General features: G+C 38.5%; 2 protein-coding genes across 9 annotated transcripts in view; one reads left to right on the forward strand and one right to left on the reverse strand.

Annotated features, from left to right (window-relative positions):
• Positions 1 to 16,440, forward strand: part of CMSS1 (cms1 ribosomal small subunit homolog) — a 242,367-nt gene that overhangs the window by 75,125 nt on the left and 150,802 nt on the right. The gene's annotated exons all lie outside the window — the stretch shown is intronic.
• Positions 1 to 16,440, reverse strand: part of FILIP1L (filamin A interacting protein 1 like) — a 162,217-nt gene that overhangs the window by 71,610 nt on the left and 74,167 nt on the right. For 5 of the 7 annotated variants that reach the window (XM_061366573.1, XM_061366572.1, XM_061366575.1 and 2 more), the window contains 3 exons: positions 14,172 to 14,455; positions 10,869 to 11,042; positions 3,599 to 3,777 (listed from right to left, as the gene is read on the reverse strand). In XM_061366573.1, coding sequence (XP_061222557.1) covers positions 3,599 to 3,777; positions 10,869 to 11,042; positions 14,172 to 14,438 — 620 coding nt within the window. In that variant the 5' untranslated portion in view covers positions 14,439 to 14,455. The remainder of the gene's footprint in view (positions 1 to 3,598; positions 3,778 to 10,868; positions 11,043 to 14,171; positions 14,456 to 16,440) is intronic. The other 2 variants (XM_061366577.1, XM_061366578.1) reach the window with 1 other exon arrangement.

Consider the following 16,440-nt stretch of genomic DNA (forward strand, 5'->3'; position numbering starts at 1 on the left):
TGTATGTATATGGCATGTGTTTTAAAACTGGGAGCATGCATATCTGGAAAACTTTCTAGTTTCATATTTTAGCTTTGTAAAATGTTTTCTGAACGAGCAGCTTTTATTGTTTAACTGTACAACAAAAATATGGATTGTGGATAAATATATTTGGATGAATGAGTACATCCTCAGGGAAGATACAGTGGATCTGCATTTGATTCTGAACTAAGTATTCTTTCTAGTCCTTAATCCTGCCCTCTATATCCCAGCCCCATGAAATACAAGAGCTTCTGAACAAACTCAATGGCTTTTACGCTCTGGTTCTTTGGGTGATCTTAGTCTCTGTATCTAGCTTCTGAAGTTTTTCTATGTACTTGTGAGTTTTGGTGCTGCTATTTTTGTAGGCTTCAGCAGTACAGTAAAATTTTCTCTTCTAGGCTTTATTAGTCTTGGGCTAGTATACTACCTTGCACATGTGGTTTGTCTCTCTGTTCCTGTCTGATCTGCACACATACGGTATGCTTCAGGTTGAAGTGCAGGGGAAACCTTATCCAGTCATTGTCCATTGGCCTCCTTTTCTCCAGAAAACTGTGCCTTATCTGACAGGTTAGTCAGTGGCTCCATGTTTCAAAAGTACATACGACTGAAGATGAGTAAATGTAATGATAGTAGCATGATTTTACCATTCTTCTACTGGTAAATGTCTGCTGCTAAGTACTGAGATTCTTTTCAGTTTGGAAGATTAATATTTGTCTTTCAACTACTGCAAGACTATGGAGGATTAGTTTTGGCTGGCAACAAGAAAAATGCTTGAAATGCCTAAAGAGCTAACATTAAATGCTAATCCAGTTCCCGTATTCACTTCGCTGTGAAGTCAAAGGGATTCTCAAATGATTAAGAGTTTGTTGGTTTGTTTTGGTGTTGTTTTTTCTGTCAGTGAAGGCTGCTGATATTTTGCAGGATTCAAACATGTTTTTGTAACACTCTTAATGAGAAATGTCATGTATGGCAGGAGGAAGGCTTATAGAGGCTTGCCTAGCTTTTTTTAAACCATGGATCATCAGATAAATTAGTTCATCACTAGAATTTTCAGTTAAGAATTCTTCAGTTCTGTTTTTATTGAGCACATAGGTAAAAAAAGGAAATGCTTTCTCTCTGCCTTATTTGAAAATATATTGAGTCATATGTAAGAATTGGAGCTGATGGATAGTTTCTTCTTGCTGTCATGAGTAGTTTTCAGTGCTTCAGCATCACTCTGCCACAGCATCTGAGTTTTTATTTTTCATTTTGATCACATAATCACATACTATTCAGATACCTTGTTTGGCTTGCATGCATTCTATACTCCGAAAGAATAAGTTTATCATACACTGGCTGTAACCTTGGTCTTCCATAAAAGCAAGACACTTTTTTGACTCACTGAATAGGAAGTTCAGGATTCTGCTTTGAAACCGAAATATTGTTGGGATTGCTATATATCATTCCACACTTAAAAGAGAATACTGCTTTTGGCTGAAAAAAAAAGAAAAGTTTATTGATAAATACTGCTTTTCTGACTTTTTGGGGTTTTTGGGGGTTTTGTTTCTTTGTTTTGTTTAATGGAAGAAAGCAAAATTAATTTGTCACTGCTTCATGTATGAAACTTTTAGCAGAGTTCCATTTGTTCTTAATCCAAATGCAAAATTCACACCCTGAGAAGATTTGAATTGGGCTAAGGTTTTTGAAATGGAAGAAAAGGTCAATTCCTTTTGTATGGTGGGGTGGGGGCTGTTGTGTGTGTTGTGAATGTGAAGTCAGGCAGCCTAATGTAGAAGTTGCTGTGCCTTAACTTGCTGAGTGCCTGTGTTTTGGTTGTGAGGTTGTTTTATTTTGTTTGGTCTTTCTTTGTGGTTGGGGGTTGTTTTGGTGTGTTTTTTTTCCCTTGGTTCTTTCTTTCTTGTTATAGCAGGCAATTGCGTGGAGCTCTTGATGGTAACATTACTTGGCAAACGTTTTGGAATCAACTTAACACGTGACATCACACCCCCTTAAGGTTTTCCACATAAAATGTATCCTCCAAAGAAAATACAAAAATTGAGACTTAATCTGAAATCTATTACTACGTCCTCTAAGGTCTCTATTCCCACCTCCTTTCCTTCCCCCCCTTTTCTAGGCAGGTAGATTAAATGTTGCAGATAGTGATAAATATTTTATAGTCTTGGGGAATGTGGAGGAGAGGCAGGGAAGAGAGGTTTAATCCTGTCTCTACGCTGTTTTCACAAGAAAAAAAAATCCAGGGACTCTGACGCTTAGTGTTTTCTTCTGTGCAGCTTTTCATGCTATGTGAGCACAGGTGTCTGATGCAACATTTTGCCACTTCTAGCAACTGTAGTTGTTTCGCTCTGTCTCTTAAGAGATGAGTGTCTTGTGGTTTTTGAGAAAAGAACTGCAGAGATGAAAACTTCTATTTATCTCGGGTTTTGTTCCCTAATAGATGTTTCATAAAACAGTTCTTAAGGAAAAAAAAAATCAGTTCTATGCCTTATGGGGGGCTTTGTATGTTCTTCTCTGTGTGTGCCTGTGCTTGCCTGCATGTGTGTACATTTTTCTGAGAAGCAAAGGGTTTTCTTCCCCAGCCTCTTTAATTAAAAGCCATAAATACAGCAGTGTACTCAGTGGGAAGCATATGTGCTATCTTTGATAGACCTGCAGGAGAAAGGTATAGAGCGAAGGGTGAGCACTGCCAAAATGCGTGGAACGTGATGTTACACAGGCGAAGCAGAGAAAGAATTATCTATGCATACTGTGAGTTTAGAATAGGCTTGGTGTTCTCACACCCAAACATTTCCATCTGTTCCTAAGCAGAAGGAAACTGAGACAATATTCTATCTTCTGGGGTATCTATCCAGGGAATAGGAAATGTTGTTAGATATTTTTTTATTCTCCTTAGGATGTGTTCAGTTTTCCTGCAGATTCAGAGAAGCCACAGGTTAAAGTGGCTTTTTTAAAGATAGTAAATGATGTCAAATTTTTCTTAATCCTCCTTCTGAGAATTGGTATTGAAGCTCTCACACTGTGCTGAACAAGCTGTGTCACTTTTAGGTTACACTTAAAAAATAAAGTTGGATTGATGGTTTTTATGCCAGTCCTGATATGAGAACTTTATGATGTACTTATTTTCAAAGCTTTCTGTAAGTTATCCTCTGCCTTTGCTTCCTCTCTCTGTATTTCTATGGTTTGTCTAAACACCTTTTACTTTTCCTCATGTCTTTTTCCTCTGCCATCAGAGACTGGTTTCATATTTTGTTACTTATATACTATAATGTACTCTTAAGCATGCTTGAAGGGTTCACGTGCTTTATGTCGGTTATAACTGCACATTTACGTATTCCCCTGTATTCTCTGTAGTACAACCTACCTGTCATCCTGCCACAGCACTGAAGAATCTGCCAACCGTTTGACCTACCTCACCTGCTGATAGAGATTAGTCACTACTGTTGCATAGGATTAGTCATATTTTCACAAAAAAAGTGATCTCTCAAAATACATCTCTGCAGATATTTCTGATTTTTAGTGGATGCAGAATAAGAAAGCACACAGACCCTTAGATGTAACATTAAATTGTAGGTAACCTTACCTTTTACATTCTTGTTCCAGTAAGTTCGTGAACTCATCACTTTTTTCCATGTATTTGCTGTGCTTCCTCTTTTCTTCCTCTAGTTCATACAGTGCCTGTCTGTGTGATTTTTCTACCATGAGAAGTTGTTCCAGCATTCGTTTGTGAGTTTCTTTCTGTTTCTCCACAACTTTATCAAGCTACAAAAAAGAAAAAACTCTGAAGTTTTTTTGAAACTCTTACTTGTTCAGACTTTCATTAATGAAAGATTTTGAGAGACCCTTAGTAATTTAAAATGTATTTAATAGACTCTTGGCCAGGTCCTGTAGTATCTTTGGAAATAAGCTTTAGAAAGGGTTACTTATTTCTGTCAGTTTAATTCTGATAAATTTGAAAAATAAATTAAGGTACTGTTCTGCAGGACCCTCAGTCACATTCTGTTTCTCCTCCTGCCATGACTGATCCTCAACAGCTACTAATTAACAATTATTATTCCCAGGACTATGCTTTTCTCATTGATAACTGTGGTAGAGGTCTTGACAGAAGAAGCCTCTGCTTCACACAGTATATGACTGATCTTTGGTTGAACAGAAATAGCTCCTCATTTGTATCTGCATAGAAATGAGAGCATTGAATTGTCTTTGTAAGACAGGTAGGTCAAAAAGCAGTTTCACAGTAAATGTCTGATAGAATCAAGAGTGGAAAACTGTGCTGTCTCCTGTACTTTGAGCATGGTTTTGGGTTTCTGGAATAAGTAACTACTAAATTTTGAAATATTTGTACTTTTATTTGATGGTGGCATTTCTGTTTTGTTCCTTAACTTTTACATGTTGTAAAGAGGTTTGCTTTGCAGATGGTATCTTTAGCATCAAATTCTCTCCCCTTCCCCAAGGGTTTCTTCTGAGCTTCTAAATAATATTATATGCTGATAGTTTAATTTAACAATCTATTTTAGGTTTTGGTAACCATTTTTAGTTTTTTTAAACCACAAATGTATTGGCATAACTGTTCACTGGAGTTACACTACTAACAAAATGATTTCCACAAACTGAGAGAAAACTATCATTCTGAGGATTATCTTACACAGTATTTTAAGAATTCAGTATGTTATGCAACATGTTATGCAGTTTACGTGTGTGTATGAAACCAGAAGGGGTTTTCCTTCTTGGACATTATTAATCTAATCCTGATTTCAGGAGGGATCACTACAAGACATCTGAAGACCGGGAAAGAGTCTGTATTTATGAAAAGCTTTGTTCCCTGCCCCTTCCCCTGTGGAGTCAGCCTCCCTCATGAGGTCAACACAGGAATCTTTGTATCTCTTTTTTGGAAAAGAGAAATTTTGAGTTCAAAGTCCAGTGACTCCTTTTAACCACAGTCTACCCCAGTAGGTCAAGCTGCTTTGCAGTGCTTCACTCTAGTAATAGGAAAGAATTCACAAATGGGCAGTGTGGGAAGCAAGGCTGGTTCTGGTTCTCTGATGTTTCCCCAACAAGGAGTTTCGTGAGCCACTAGAAACACTTGAGAATACAAGAACACTTCTGAGAGCTGCTTCTTCTTTTGGACAATTTAAATCCAAGGAGTATGATTGATTATCTTTTCCTCATGTTTATTCATAGTTTGGCCAAAAGAAGTGATGACAGGAAGAGCTGGAATACTTAAACATGAGTTTCTTGAATAAGTGAGAATATAGTCAATTTCTGCATGGGCTTCTCAGTCTCCCCCTGCTTACCTCAGCTTCTTTTTAAGCTTTAAATATTCTCTCATGTTTCTCTTAAATCATTGTTAACTTTTTTTTTTGTGACACTGCTATGACTAAGGAAAAAGGAACTACTGACAGATCTTTGAAGATGGTTTGAGTCCCAAATATTCCAACAGAAATGTGGACAGTTTGGAAATTGCCTGTTTTTTCTGTTTATGATGTGTGGTTTTGGTTATGACATAGCTCATTTCATGCATGATCAAAAAATGGAAAGAAACCTATTACACTCCTTTTTGGCTTTGTGCTGCACTTACAGCAGATTGTTAAAGTTTTTTTTCCACCTTGCTCATTGATGATTTGCCTCCTTTGACACCAGCATGGTCAGTGCTTTCTGGAATTGTGATCCTAAAGTAGGACCTCTCTTGGGAAAACATTTCTTACCTAAATCCTTGCATATGCAAGCTTTCTCAGTAAGCAAGTACGGCCTTATACAGTAATCTCTTGGCTGTGTTTTCTGTCTTCTACAGAAGTTGAAAACTGAGTTACCATAAAGGGTCAGGTTGAAGAAGACTGGCCATTTTTAATTTATCCACACTCTCCTTTATTCCACTAGAAGTGGAAATTTCAGAATTTGAAATATTTTGCTCAGTTACTAGCTTACCAGAGAGAAAAAAAAAATTCAGGGTTTTTTATCAACCTTCCTCCCCACTAAGATTTTGGAGGATATTTTGGAACAGCTGTTGCGCAGATGCATGAAGCGCCATCACCTGGGTTTCTCATCCTTGTCCCTTTAGAGGTTGTGCTGTCAGGTGAATATGTGCTGGTTTTGGAAAGCAACCTGCTGCCTGTGTATTTTACACAATCCAATGCAGCGCTGCTGGCAGTTACGGCCCTCACTTGCTTAGGTGGATATGGGCATCAGCCTTGCATAATAGTGCTTGCTGGTCTCAGCCATCAGTTCGATGTCAGGTGGGGAAGAAGGCAAAGGTGTGAACTTCTTATTTCATCTGGCAGACAGTCTGTGTGGATGGGTTAAAGAAAGGGAAGTGGTGTGTTTGAATGCACTGGACCACCACTTCAAAAGTATACGTAAAAATCTGATGGGACGTGTAAATTGCTGTCATAAGGAAACACTGAAATTTCTGGCTACAGGAATAAATCAAACGACTCCTCTTACCAAACATATAAAAGCCTGATGGAGGTGAGGGTTAGTCATCAACACAAACATATTAACCAAATAAAAAATAGTCCTGCTTCTGCCCTGTTGGGTATGAAGGATGTGAGATTTGCCAACAGTATCTTTTGGTTTCAGTATACTTTGTTTGCTCTGGAGTATTGTTGAATGGCTACAAGAGATAAATTCAAGCAGTAATCCAAGCAGCATGTATGCAAGAAGAAATATAATAACTCCAGGTTTTTGGTTTTGCGTTTCTCAAGGATGAATGCCAGTGCTTTTCATTTCAGAGTTGTCCTTTTGTTAGAGTTGAAATAAACAGTTTGGAGCACAAACTGGTATTTCGAGTGGGTGAAGTGTGTATTCAAGACAGGGATGTGGAATGAGGAATTTGAAAATGGGTAGAAGAACAGTAGTGTCCCTGGAATGCCTGCTAGCATGAAAGGCTTAGAGGCAAGTAACTAAGCTGCTGCATTAAAGCTGTTTCCATGTTGCAGTTTTCTCCTGTTGCTCAGATCAGAAGTTGCATTTAGGTTTTCTTTTTAAGAGCACTGTCAAATCAGTTCTACCATAAGCATTCACAGCTGGCATGTGGGTGTTGTGGCTGGGTAGGTACAAGGTGCAGAGTGAAAGCTTGGGATGCCACTCAGGAAAAAAAGGGAAGAGGTACTGGGCCTGTCTCGTGGTACTGTTGGGTGATAGAGAATTAGAGAGGCAGTAAGACCTACATCAGACTGTAGCGCTAGGACAAGGGGTAATGGGTTAAAACTTAAACAGGGGAAGTTTAGATTGGATATAAGGAGGAAATTCTTTCTTGTTAGGGTGGTGAGGCACTGGAATGGGTTGCCCAGGGAAGCTGTGAGTGCTCCATCCCTGACGGTGTTCAAGACCAGGTTGGACAGAGCCTTGGGTGTCATGGTTTAGTAGGAGATGTCCTTGCCCATGGCAGGGGGGGTTTGGAACTTTATGATTTTAAGGTACTTTCCAACCCTAAGTGTTCTATTATTCTGTGATTAAAGCAGGCACTTGAGATCTGCATGTAAGCTGCATAATGGGCATGGGCATTTGGCTTTGTGACGCTTGGGTGTGTTGTTGTGCAGCGTGCCTCTCCCTCCCTGCCAGGACCAAGCAGAGCAGAGTCTGGTACTGGGTTACTGCACTTCTGAGTGATTGGTTTGGAAACTGTCTTGTATCCTTCTGGAAGTAAGAGCACTTCCCTGGGGAGCTGATTTGACTCTTGCATTTTCCCTGTGAGACCTTGTGGCTAACTCCCACGGGTTCATCAGAGGAGAGAGGAGTCATGTGAACCCCTGCTAGTGCATGATCCTTACACAGGAGCAGTCTCCAGCAGCTCCTGGTTCCTCAAATTACTCTGTCCAAATGGTAAATCTGCCCTTGAAATACCCTTTTATATGTGTGTGCACTCATTTACTCAGCTATACATTTCTCAGCTAAAAACACAGAGGGGTAATAAGCATCAGTACAAATGTCTTCTGTTGAAAATTAATGTGATAAAATAATAATTAAGTGATTTGTTGTTTTGCTCTTGGTAACCATATGGGCATTTTGCTAGAATTAATACTTGAACATACTGTACAATACAATGGAAAATTAGAGTCATGGTCTTACGTAACTGTGAATAGTTCAGCAAGCTAAAAATTCACAGGAATTTAATTCTTTAAATGCATTTTGCCACCAACTTGTGTCTGAAGTCAGACTAGGGTGGTATGTATCAAATTCATTGTGTTGGAACTGAACTCTGGTTTTTCCTTTTCTTGACTGGTTTGGTACTATGCCAGAATAAAACTCAAGTTTAGTTACATTTCTTTATCCAAAGTTCAGTAAAGTATTATTCCTGTCAATAGCTTCACAGACATTGTTTATAAATGTATAATTCTGAGTTTAGGATTACTGGACCTTGTGGAAGCAGTTCCTGTGTAGTCAAGTAGACTGTTAAAAGGCGGGTGAAGATACATCTTTTCCCAAGCTAACTGGCACTAGGCTTTTTGGGTTCAGTTTTGAATTATCCCTGATGGATGCAGAATGTAGGTTTTCCTTTGGTTTTGCTGCTTTTAGAGTTCCCAAAGTGGTAGGAGGTATTTTTCATCACATTTCAAACAGTGAAGCACTGTATTTTTTTATCTTTGACTATGTTATTGGAAGTGGGGGAGAGTTAGAAGCCAGAATTGGCTGTCTAATTTCATGGAAGTTTGAAATATGAGAAAAAGACATGATAAATTTTGCAGTATCTTCTTCTTTATATCTCTTCTTCTACATCACCTTCTCTGAGTGTTTTTTTTAATTAATTCTTTGTAAACATTTATTTGTTTATTTTTGAATCTGGGAAAATGGTCCTTATGCTATTATTCTGTATTTCCTAGAATGTTGGATACAGTTTGTTTTCTCTTCAAGAGAAGTAGCAATTGATCTGAAGCTAAATTTTTATCATGAATAACTGACTTGGTCTAAATTTATAAACCGTGCAATGGTGAAAAAACTTTTCAGGCCTTTGTGTCAGTGAAGCAAACCAAACTAAAAGTGCTTTCTTTTATGCCCCTTTAAGCATAGAACAATTTGTTGTATCCTCAGTAGTATGGAACAAAAGAGCGCTTATCTGGCATTTGTTAGGTTGCAGAAAGAAATAGATGTAGAGCAAATTTGGCTGCAAAAACCCTCTGCTTTAAAAAAGAATAATCTCATAGCCAAGGTTTTGATCTGTCACACTCAGGTTTTGCAGAGGAAGATATGTTACTATTGGTTTCTCTTTTGCTACATTTCTGCACCTATGAATCCTGTTCCTAGTGAGTCAAGCTGACCAATCACCATATTTTCCTGCTAAATTCTTAGCCAAACTGGCTGAGAAACTTCCTAAAGTTTGGGATAGGTGGGGGAGAACGTTAGAGGGCCAGTAATCTTACAGATGCTCTTCGAAATTCACTGTATTTTCGATTGAGTTTTGAGAAGATGCTCTGAATTCAGGGCTACAAGACTAAATTGTCAAACATGAGACACGTAGTCTAGAAGAACTGGATTGGCAGAGATTTGTAGGCAGATACAAAGGTATGCTGTCTTGGTTGCAAAGGGGGAATTTAAATGGCCCATTCCCATACTTTGTATCTGGTTCCACCTCTCCCTTTGTTTTTATAAACTATTAAAAAGTCTGATCAAAACCTAAATGGATCTCTAAGACAATCGGGGGGGGAGGGGGGGATTTTGAAACTGAATGCCTGCTGATTATAGCATCCTTTAGTTTAGCGAGACGTACAAAGTGTCAGTGGTCCTTCTAGCCTTTCAGTTGCTCTGTGCATGTTTACCTTTGCTTTTTGGAATTACCGGAAGCAGTGGTGTTAGAAATACTTTCTCTGCCATTAAACATAAGAAGGAAAAAGTGTGTATAAACTTATGTAAAGTAACAGACTGAACTTATGTTTTCAAACTTTTTTGGACCTCAGATAATTTCCATTTGTGCTAAAAGTTTCTGTGACATAATGCCACAATATTCTAAAATAAATTAACCACTACAGTTGAACTTTGTCTGTTTCAGATTATAGCCAAAGATTTAACCTTTGAGCCTCTGAAATGGCTGTTGACCTTTTGCCTGACATCATTTTCTCTGAAATGAGCTCTATATCCTTAGGTACATGTCTGTTCAGAATGATTGGAAAACATTTCGTAAAAGAATTTTATTCAACATTACTAGTTTTATGATTATTTATACTGAGCAGCATATTAAAACATGCTTATTTAAAATCAAGAGTAGAGAGTTACTTGTGAAAAAAACCCCACATATAATGTTATGAAGGGATTTGAATATCGAGTGCATTTGCGCTGCAGGCCAGAAATTCAGTTAACATTGTTCAGAGAGTATGGCTGCTGCTGCAGTGTAATTAAACTAAAAACTACTTAAGAATGTTATATTTCTGCCTGGATGAAGCTTCTAGTGACAGCTTATTACAGTAGCTACTCAGACCTAAGCGGGTATACCTCTACCTCTCCCAGAACCAGTGGGAGCTGGTACATGTAAAAATAGACAGACAGCTGTGCCATTACTGCTGAGTGGGTCCTTACCATTGGTAAGATGTGCTCAATGAGATAAATAGGGAGGTATCTGTATGGATTGTGAATATGGCTGGCAGGAAGGAGGAAGAAAGAAGAAGATGCTGTCAAAAACGTAAGGCTGATGATCAAAGTCTGAGTTACACAAAATCACATAAGTTTGTGTTTAAAGCCTTCTTGTGCAGTGTAAATGAGGATCATTAGATACTTTTTTTTTTTTTATTAGGGACCCCACCTGACTCTGGACTTTGCTATCACACTCATGTTAGATTCTAGGTCTTCCCCTCAAGGCAGTGAGATAATCTTTTTCTGTTGAATTTGGTGAGAACTGTGGTTAAATATCAGTTATATAATCATACCTCTCCCATAGGCTTTTCATAGATATCTTCTTGCCATTGGTCAGCCTTTGTTTGAATAGCATCTCTCTGGAGGGCTTCTAACACCTTCTTTGGAGTAACGAAGCCGTATTGTGCTTCAAGCAAAGCCAAGTCAATTTTTTCAGCCTTAAGTACTCCTATAACTTCATCTTGAGCCTGCAGAAACAGAAAATAAGGATTTGTTTTGTTAAACTGTATACATGTATTTATAGTTTAGCATTCTGCTTTGGATTTTAAGAAAATTTAAGAGCTTTTTAAAGAATGTTGTGTACGTAAAATAGTAACATGAAGACACATAAATAGCACAAGAGAAGTATTGGTCTTTGTATTTTATCAGTTCTGCATAAACTCAAACACCTTCAGAACCCTCATCGATGCCTCAGTACTTTCTTAGTGATCAGATTGTATTGCTTTTTCTGGACCAGGGTGTGGCATTCACAACAAAAATTCAGGGCAAGGTGTGTCTTGCAGTAGAAGTTGATTTTCAATTGCTACTGCAAGATGTTAGGATGGTTCCTGATTCCTGGAAGTGTTTCATATTCTGTATATTCTGAGTGGAAGGGTGGCTTCTGTACTTCAAACCTGCCTGGGGTCATCTGTTGTTACACTGAGCTTGTTTTAGTGATCAGTATAGTGAGGTGTGAGGTGCTGAGGATGTGACTGTTTGCAACACGCATCCCAAAGCTGTGCAATGATGGCAGTCCTTTAAAAGACGATTACTTGCTTTCTAAGATGTCTGTGGGGTCCTTTGTGCACATATGTATACATGTGAATGCATGTGTGAGACCATGCCATATGTATTTATAGACATATAGGAGTACACATGCTCATGTACATGTCCTCAAGTAATAAGCAGCCTTGCAGCATCAGGTTTTTTGGAAGTAACTGCTGTAGGGTATTCTCAATTTTTGAGTGCATGCTAAAAAAAAAAGGCATTTTAAAAGGTAATGATTAAGAGAAGGTGGTGTTAATCTGGTATAGCCTGAAAATTTTTGAATGTCACTGCATTTGTTTCCTCAGTCTTAATCAAGACATCCTGTTACCAAAGAGTAGGTACATTCTCAGGATGTTCTTCTGTGTATGTATTTCAGAAGCTAAAGCCTGAGTTGGCAGGTGCACGTATCTCCTTATCATACAGCATTGCTGAGGCTATGCTGGAGAAACATGCTGTAGATATCTGCAATATCTGTAATGATCTATAGATTCTCTTTTCTCTTAAAACCACTCAAAACAAAACCCCCAAACCCCAAAAGAAAACCCACAAACAAACTAAACAAACAAACAAAACACCAAAAACAACAACAAAAAAACAAACAAAAAAACAGCACACACAACCCCAAGCTAACTACCAAGAATGATTCTTTGCTAGAAAGTTATTAGCTTCTGGATGTTAAGTTGGAGGGAACAGAATACCTGTTGCAAATATTGTGCTAATAGTCTCAAAGTCCCACTTCTAATGATAATGTGCTTGGGAATATATGATTGAGTGAATGTTTGTATTGGGGTGGGGGGGATGGGGGATAGGGAGGAACTGTTTTAGGTCACCTCCTTCCCTTTGGCTGTGTCCATGTCTTTTTTCCTGCATCCTCTGGTTGTGGAGGTTGCCTCTGTTATGGTGATGTAATTACATGAACTGTCACAAACATCCACTGCCTGCAGTGATCTCAGTTAAAAACAAGTACATGCTTATACTAGATGAGTAGAATAGGAAGAGGGGAAATCAGAAGGATGTATCAGGAAAGGGTAACACTTTTAGCCTGACTGTCTGGAGCAATTCTGTATTGCTATTTGTGACTGTGTTTAAAAAAAATATAAAATAATCTCTCTAATCCTTATCATTTCATAAAAAAAATTAGAAGAGTGATCTTTGTGCATCTTAAATATTCTGGAATAGGAGAATAATGGTATCTAACTGAAATAATATTAGTTGGATTGGCAGCTGATCTTCAGAGATTTGACTTGGCATTACAGGAGGTGGAAAATCAGGAATAAAAAATTACTTGCATTTTTCATTCTTAACGCTTCCTTTAGAATTTCGGATGTGATTTAAAATGTTCATGTCAAGCTCATTGTTTTCCAGGTTTTCATTTAACTCCATTCCAGTTTTAAGTCTTAAGAATTGAGGTGTGTATGTGTGTGTGTTTACACTTATGTAACATAAATAGATATAAGCAAGCATCTCTTTTTCTGAGAGGAAGAGAACTGTTTTGGAGGAATGTGTGACATCCGAATTTTAATCTAAATTAAGAAAGGGCAGGTGAGCTGGGTAGAAATGCTTTGGAAACACAGAAATTGCTGTTTTTCACAATGAGATGTTCTGTAGAAGTTTGCATTGGATCTACCCTCACAGACTGGTGCATCCATCGAATATTTGTATTGCACGTGTGTTCTCTTAAGCATGCATGTATTATTATGTAAATATATACACATATGTTAAGAATAGAACTACCCAGATACTGTCTAGGTAATAAACTCTGCAACTGTGTGATACACCCATTTAAGCCACTTTGGTGAGTTTGCTGTTCCCTCTGTGAGCAGTTTTAAGCAGCCACCACTGCTTCAGTGCAGTCAGCTTGTCACAGAAGTATTCTCCTTGCTCATTGGAGATCTGGCTCCCGATTCCTGAAATTACACTTGACATGATTAGGCATCATTTACCACTTGGCAGCTGGCTCCTTTTCCAGGAAGAAAAATGCTCATTCTTCAAAATCCAGTATCTTGTGGGTTAAGTGGCATGCAACATTCAGGCTTCATATTATGTGAAATGGCTATTTTGATTTTTCTAGCAAAAGATGTTAGAATGGTGTTGAGCTGCTACTTGTTATGTAGCCCATACTGATTTACAGGGAATAGAGCTCATGACTTCATAGGAGACTGGAGATAAGAAACAATTAGGTAACAAATCTAAAAGGTCTCTAACATGTTCTCTGTGTGCATCTTACAGTGACAAATACTTTGTATTCAAAGTACTCTAGAATGAGGCAGCACAAAAGGCAAATTGTGTGAGTTCTCCACTTTGAGAGTTACATGGTTCTTCACAGTGGACCATAAGTGGTTTTAGTATGATACAGGTCATAAATAAATTTTATTTTCATTTAGGGGTGGTGTAAAGATCACCTTTTGTGGCTAATAGCTATAATTTGTGTTTTTATGTACTTTGCAGCTTATATTCATCCTTCTGTATGAAATTAGAGTTAACATGAAAGCCATGTGTGTTTGCAGTAATTTGGGATGAGGGGAGGAAGCAAGTTTTAATTTGGAATATAAAATAAGACAATAAATCACCTGTAATTCACCCTCGAGGACACTAAGAAGAAATAGCAAGTCATCACGAGAGAGATCCTCTCTTTCCTTGAAAGGACTTCTTTGTTTCTTCTCTCCCTTAGGGCTTCTTAGGATGGCACTGGCTTGGGCTATATCATCTTCCTTCTGCCTTCTTTGCACATTTTCTCTCCCATTGTAACCAACCTCTTCTTTATAGTGATCTTTTGGCCTTTGCTGGCTCAGCTTTGGTCTGGTTGGGCTTTCTGTGGTGTTACTTCTGGAACGCATGGTTTGTATCTCTCAATCTGAAGGAAAGTGGGGAAAAAAGTAATTGTTTTAACTAACAGAGACTATAGAAATATTACTGTAATTTATGGTGGGTATTACTCCCTCCAGACTGGTAGTTTTCCCTACCATGAAAGGCTGTCATTTGACAAAAGCTAACAATCTTGTGTAAGCCAACAGGACCGGACTGTGATCCTTGCTTAAGTGAAGTGAATTTTAACTCGTGTTACGCAGTTGTAACAATTTTCTCCTTTGTATTTACAATGTCAGTGGCTTTAGCAGTGGTACTGCAGTGCACATCACTGCCGACCATGTTTCTCATTTGAGAGACAGTGCCTACCTCACCTTTCAGGTAGACACTGCGATGGGGGAAATTTAGGTTTAGAAGGTTTTCACTAGGAAGATTTTTCTGTTCCAATTTCTTAACATCCCAGCCCTTTCTGTTGAGCCATGTTTTGTTTTTCTTAGTCTTTCCAAGGGAGAGCACAAAAGTGATCCTTCACTACTACAAGTTGTGCAGTTGCATTCCCCATGTTTGGCAAAATGTAGGGGTAGGCACATGCAAACTGCATGGTAAACATGCTCTCCCCAACACCACCACCGCCCCAAAACCAAATGACCTTGCTGATGTTCATGGTGTCTGTTGCCTTCCAATAACCGTGTAAATATGAAACCTTACTGCTTCTTTAGTGCTAGACGCTGTCACTCAAGGTATTAGTACCTGGCTGAAGGGAGACCTGTCCTACCTAGGCTCCTTTAAAGTGCCACTGTTAAGTACACATACTGTAATGCCTTTGCAGATAAATGACTAACACTGTACAAATACACTACAAAAAGTGGATTGTAGTCCACTTCTACAGGAAAACAGATGTAATGGATACCGTCTAGTAGACAAAAGCCTGAATCGTGTGATTCAAAGGTGAAATTAAACATGTTCCAAATACAAATAAAGCACATTTTTTCTTATTAAACTGCAAAGCTAATTGCTGAAAGGTCCAGAAAATTATTATGGCCTGTTGTAGGCAGGAGAGGAAGAGGTTCATACCTTTTCAAGCATTTTGAGTTGGCTGCACCTGGAAACAGGATCCTGAACTTGAAAGGACAGTAGGCTCAATGATCGTACCAAGAAGGATGCCCTCCCCTATGTTTTCTCTTACACTGTACACATGCTGTTGGCCAAAGGGCCTCATGCCACACAGTTTTCACAGCTGCAGAGGCCTAGCTGTGACTCCCTTTTAAGCTTGTCCTGTCTAATTCTTAATCAGATAGAGCAGTCTTTTTTACACTGGCAAAAGGCACTTACTCCCTTATTAAATTATCCCTTCTCTGTTGGTTTATTTAAGCCTTCTTATTACCTGTATGTTGACTTACTATTTGTAGTGTTGTCTGTTTACGTGAGGATGTGAGTGCTAATGTGATTGTCAGAGGATGTAGGTGTAACAGAAGGACAATTCATAGCTTCAAATTACCACAGTGTAGCTGCTCATGCAGCAAGAAAGACTCAGAAATGGGCAAAAATAAAAATCCCATACACCTGCTTCGAAGCTCCTCACTGCCTTCGAATTTACAGACCCCTTAGATGTGGCACCATCTAAGGGACTAACCCTCAAAGTGCACCTGACATTTTGGGCAGAATATCACCCTTTGACCATGGGAGAAAGATGATCCATTCTATTGTGAGAGGATGCTGAACTTTTCAAAGTTATTAAGCCCTTAAATGGTTATGTACAGAGTGTAATTTGAAATTTTCCATCTGTGTGTTTTGGTATGTAGGGTTATTTTCTACTCTGAACAGCTCTTCCCATGTTCTTCAAAGTGAATGAAAAGCAACTGTTTGTTTTGTTTGGTTTTTTTTTTTTAGTTTGTTGGGGTTTTTTTAAAGAAAAATATTAATAAGAACATAAAATTTGTGAGTATCGGTTGTCTCATGGCACCCAAAAAGGTGTTTCATCCTCCTGGAGCGCAGGTTTTCAAGATTACACTAATGAGTGGCAAAGTTGCCTTT

Source organism: Neopsephotus bourkii, unplaced genomic scaffold (genome assembly GCF_033783945.1).
Source record: "Neopsephotus bourkii isolate Nb327-2 ecotype Australia unplaced genomic scaffold, CSIRO-AGI_Nbou_v1 NB_1350, whole genome shotgun sequence".
In the NCBI taxonomy this organism is placed as follows: Eukaryota; Metazoa; Chordata; class Aves; order Psittaciformes; family Psittacidae; genus Neopsephotus; species Neopsephotus bourkii.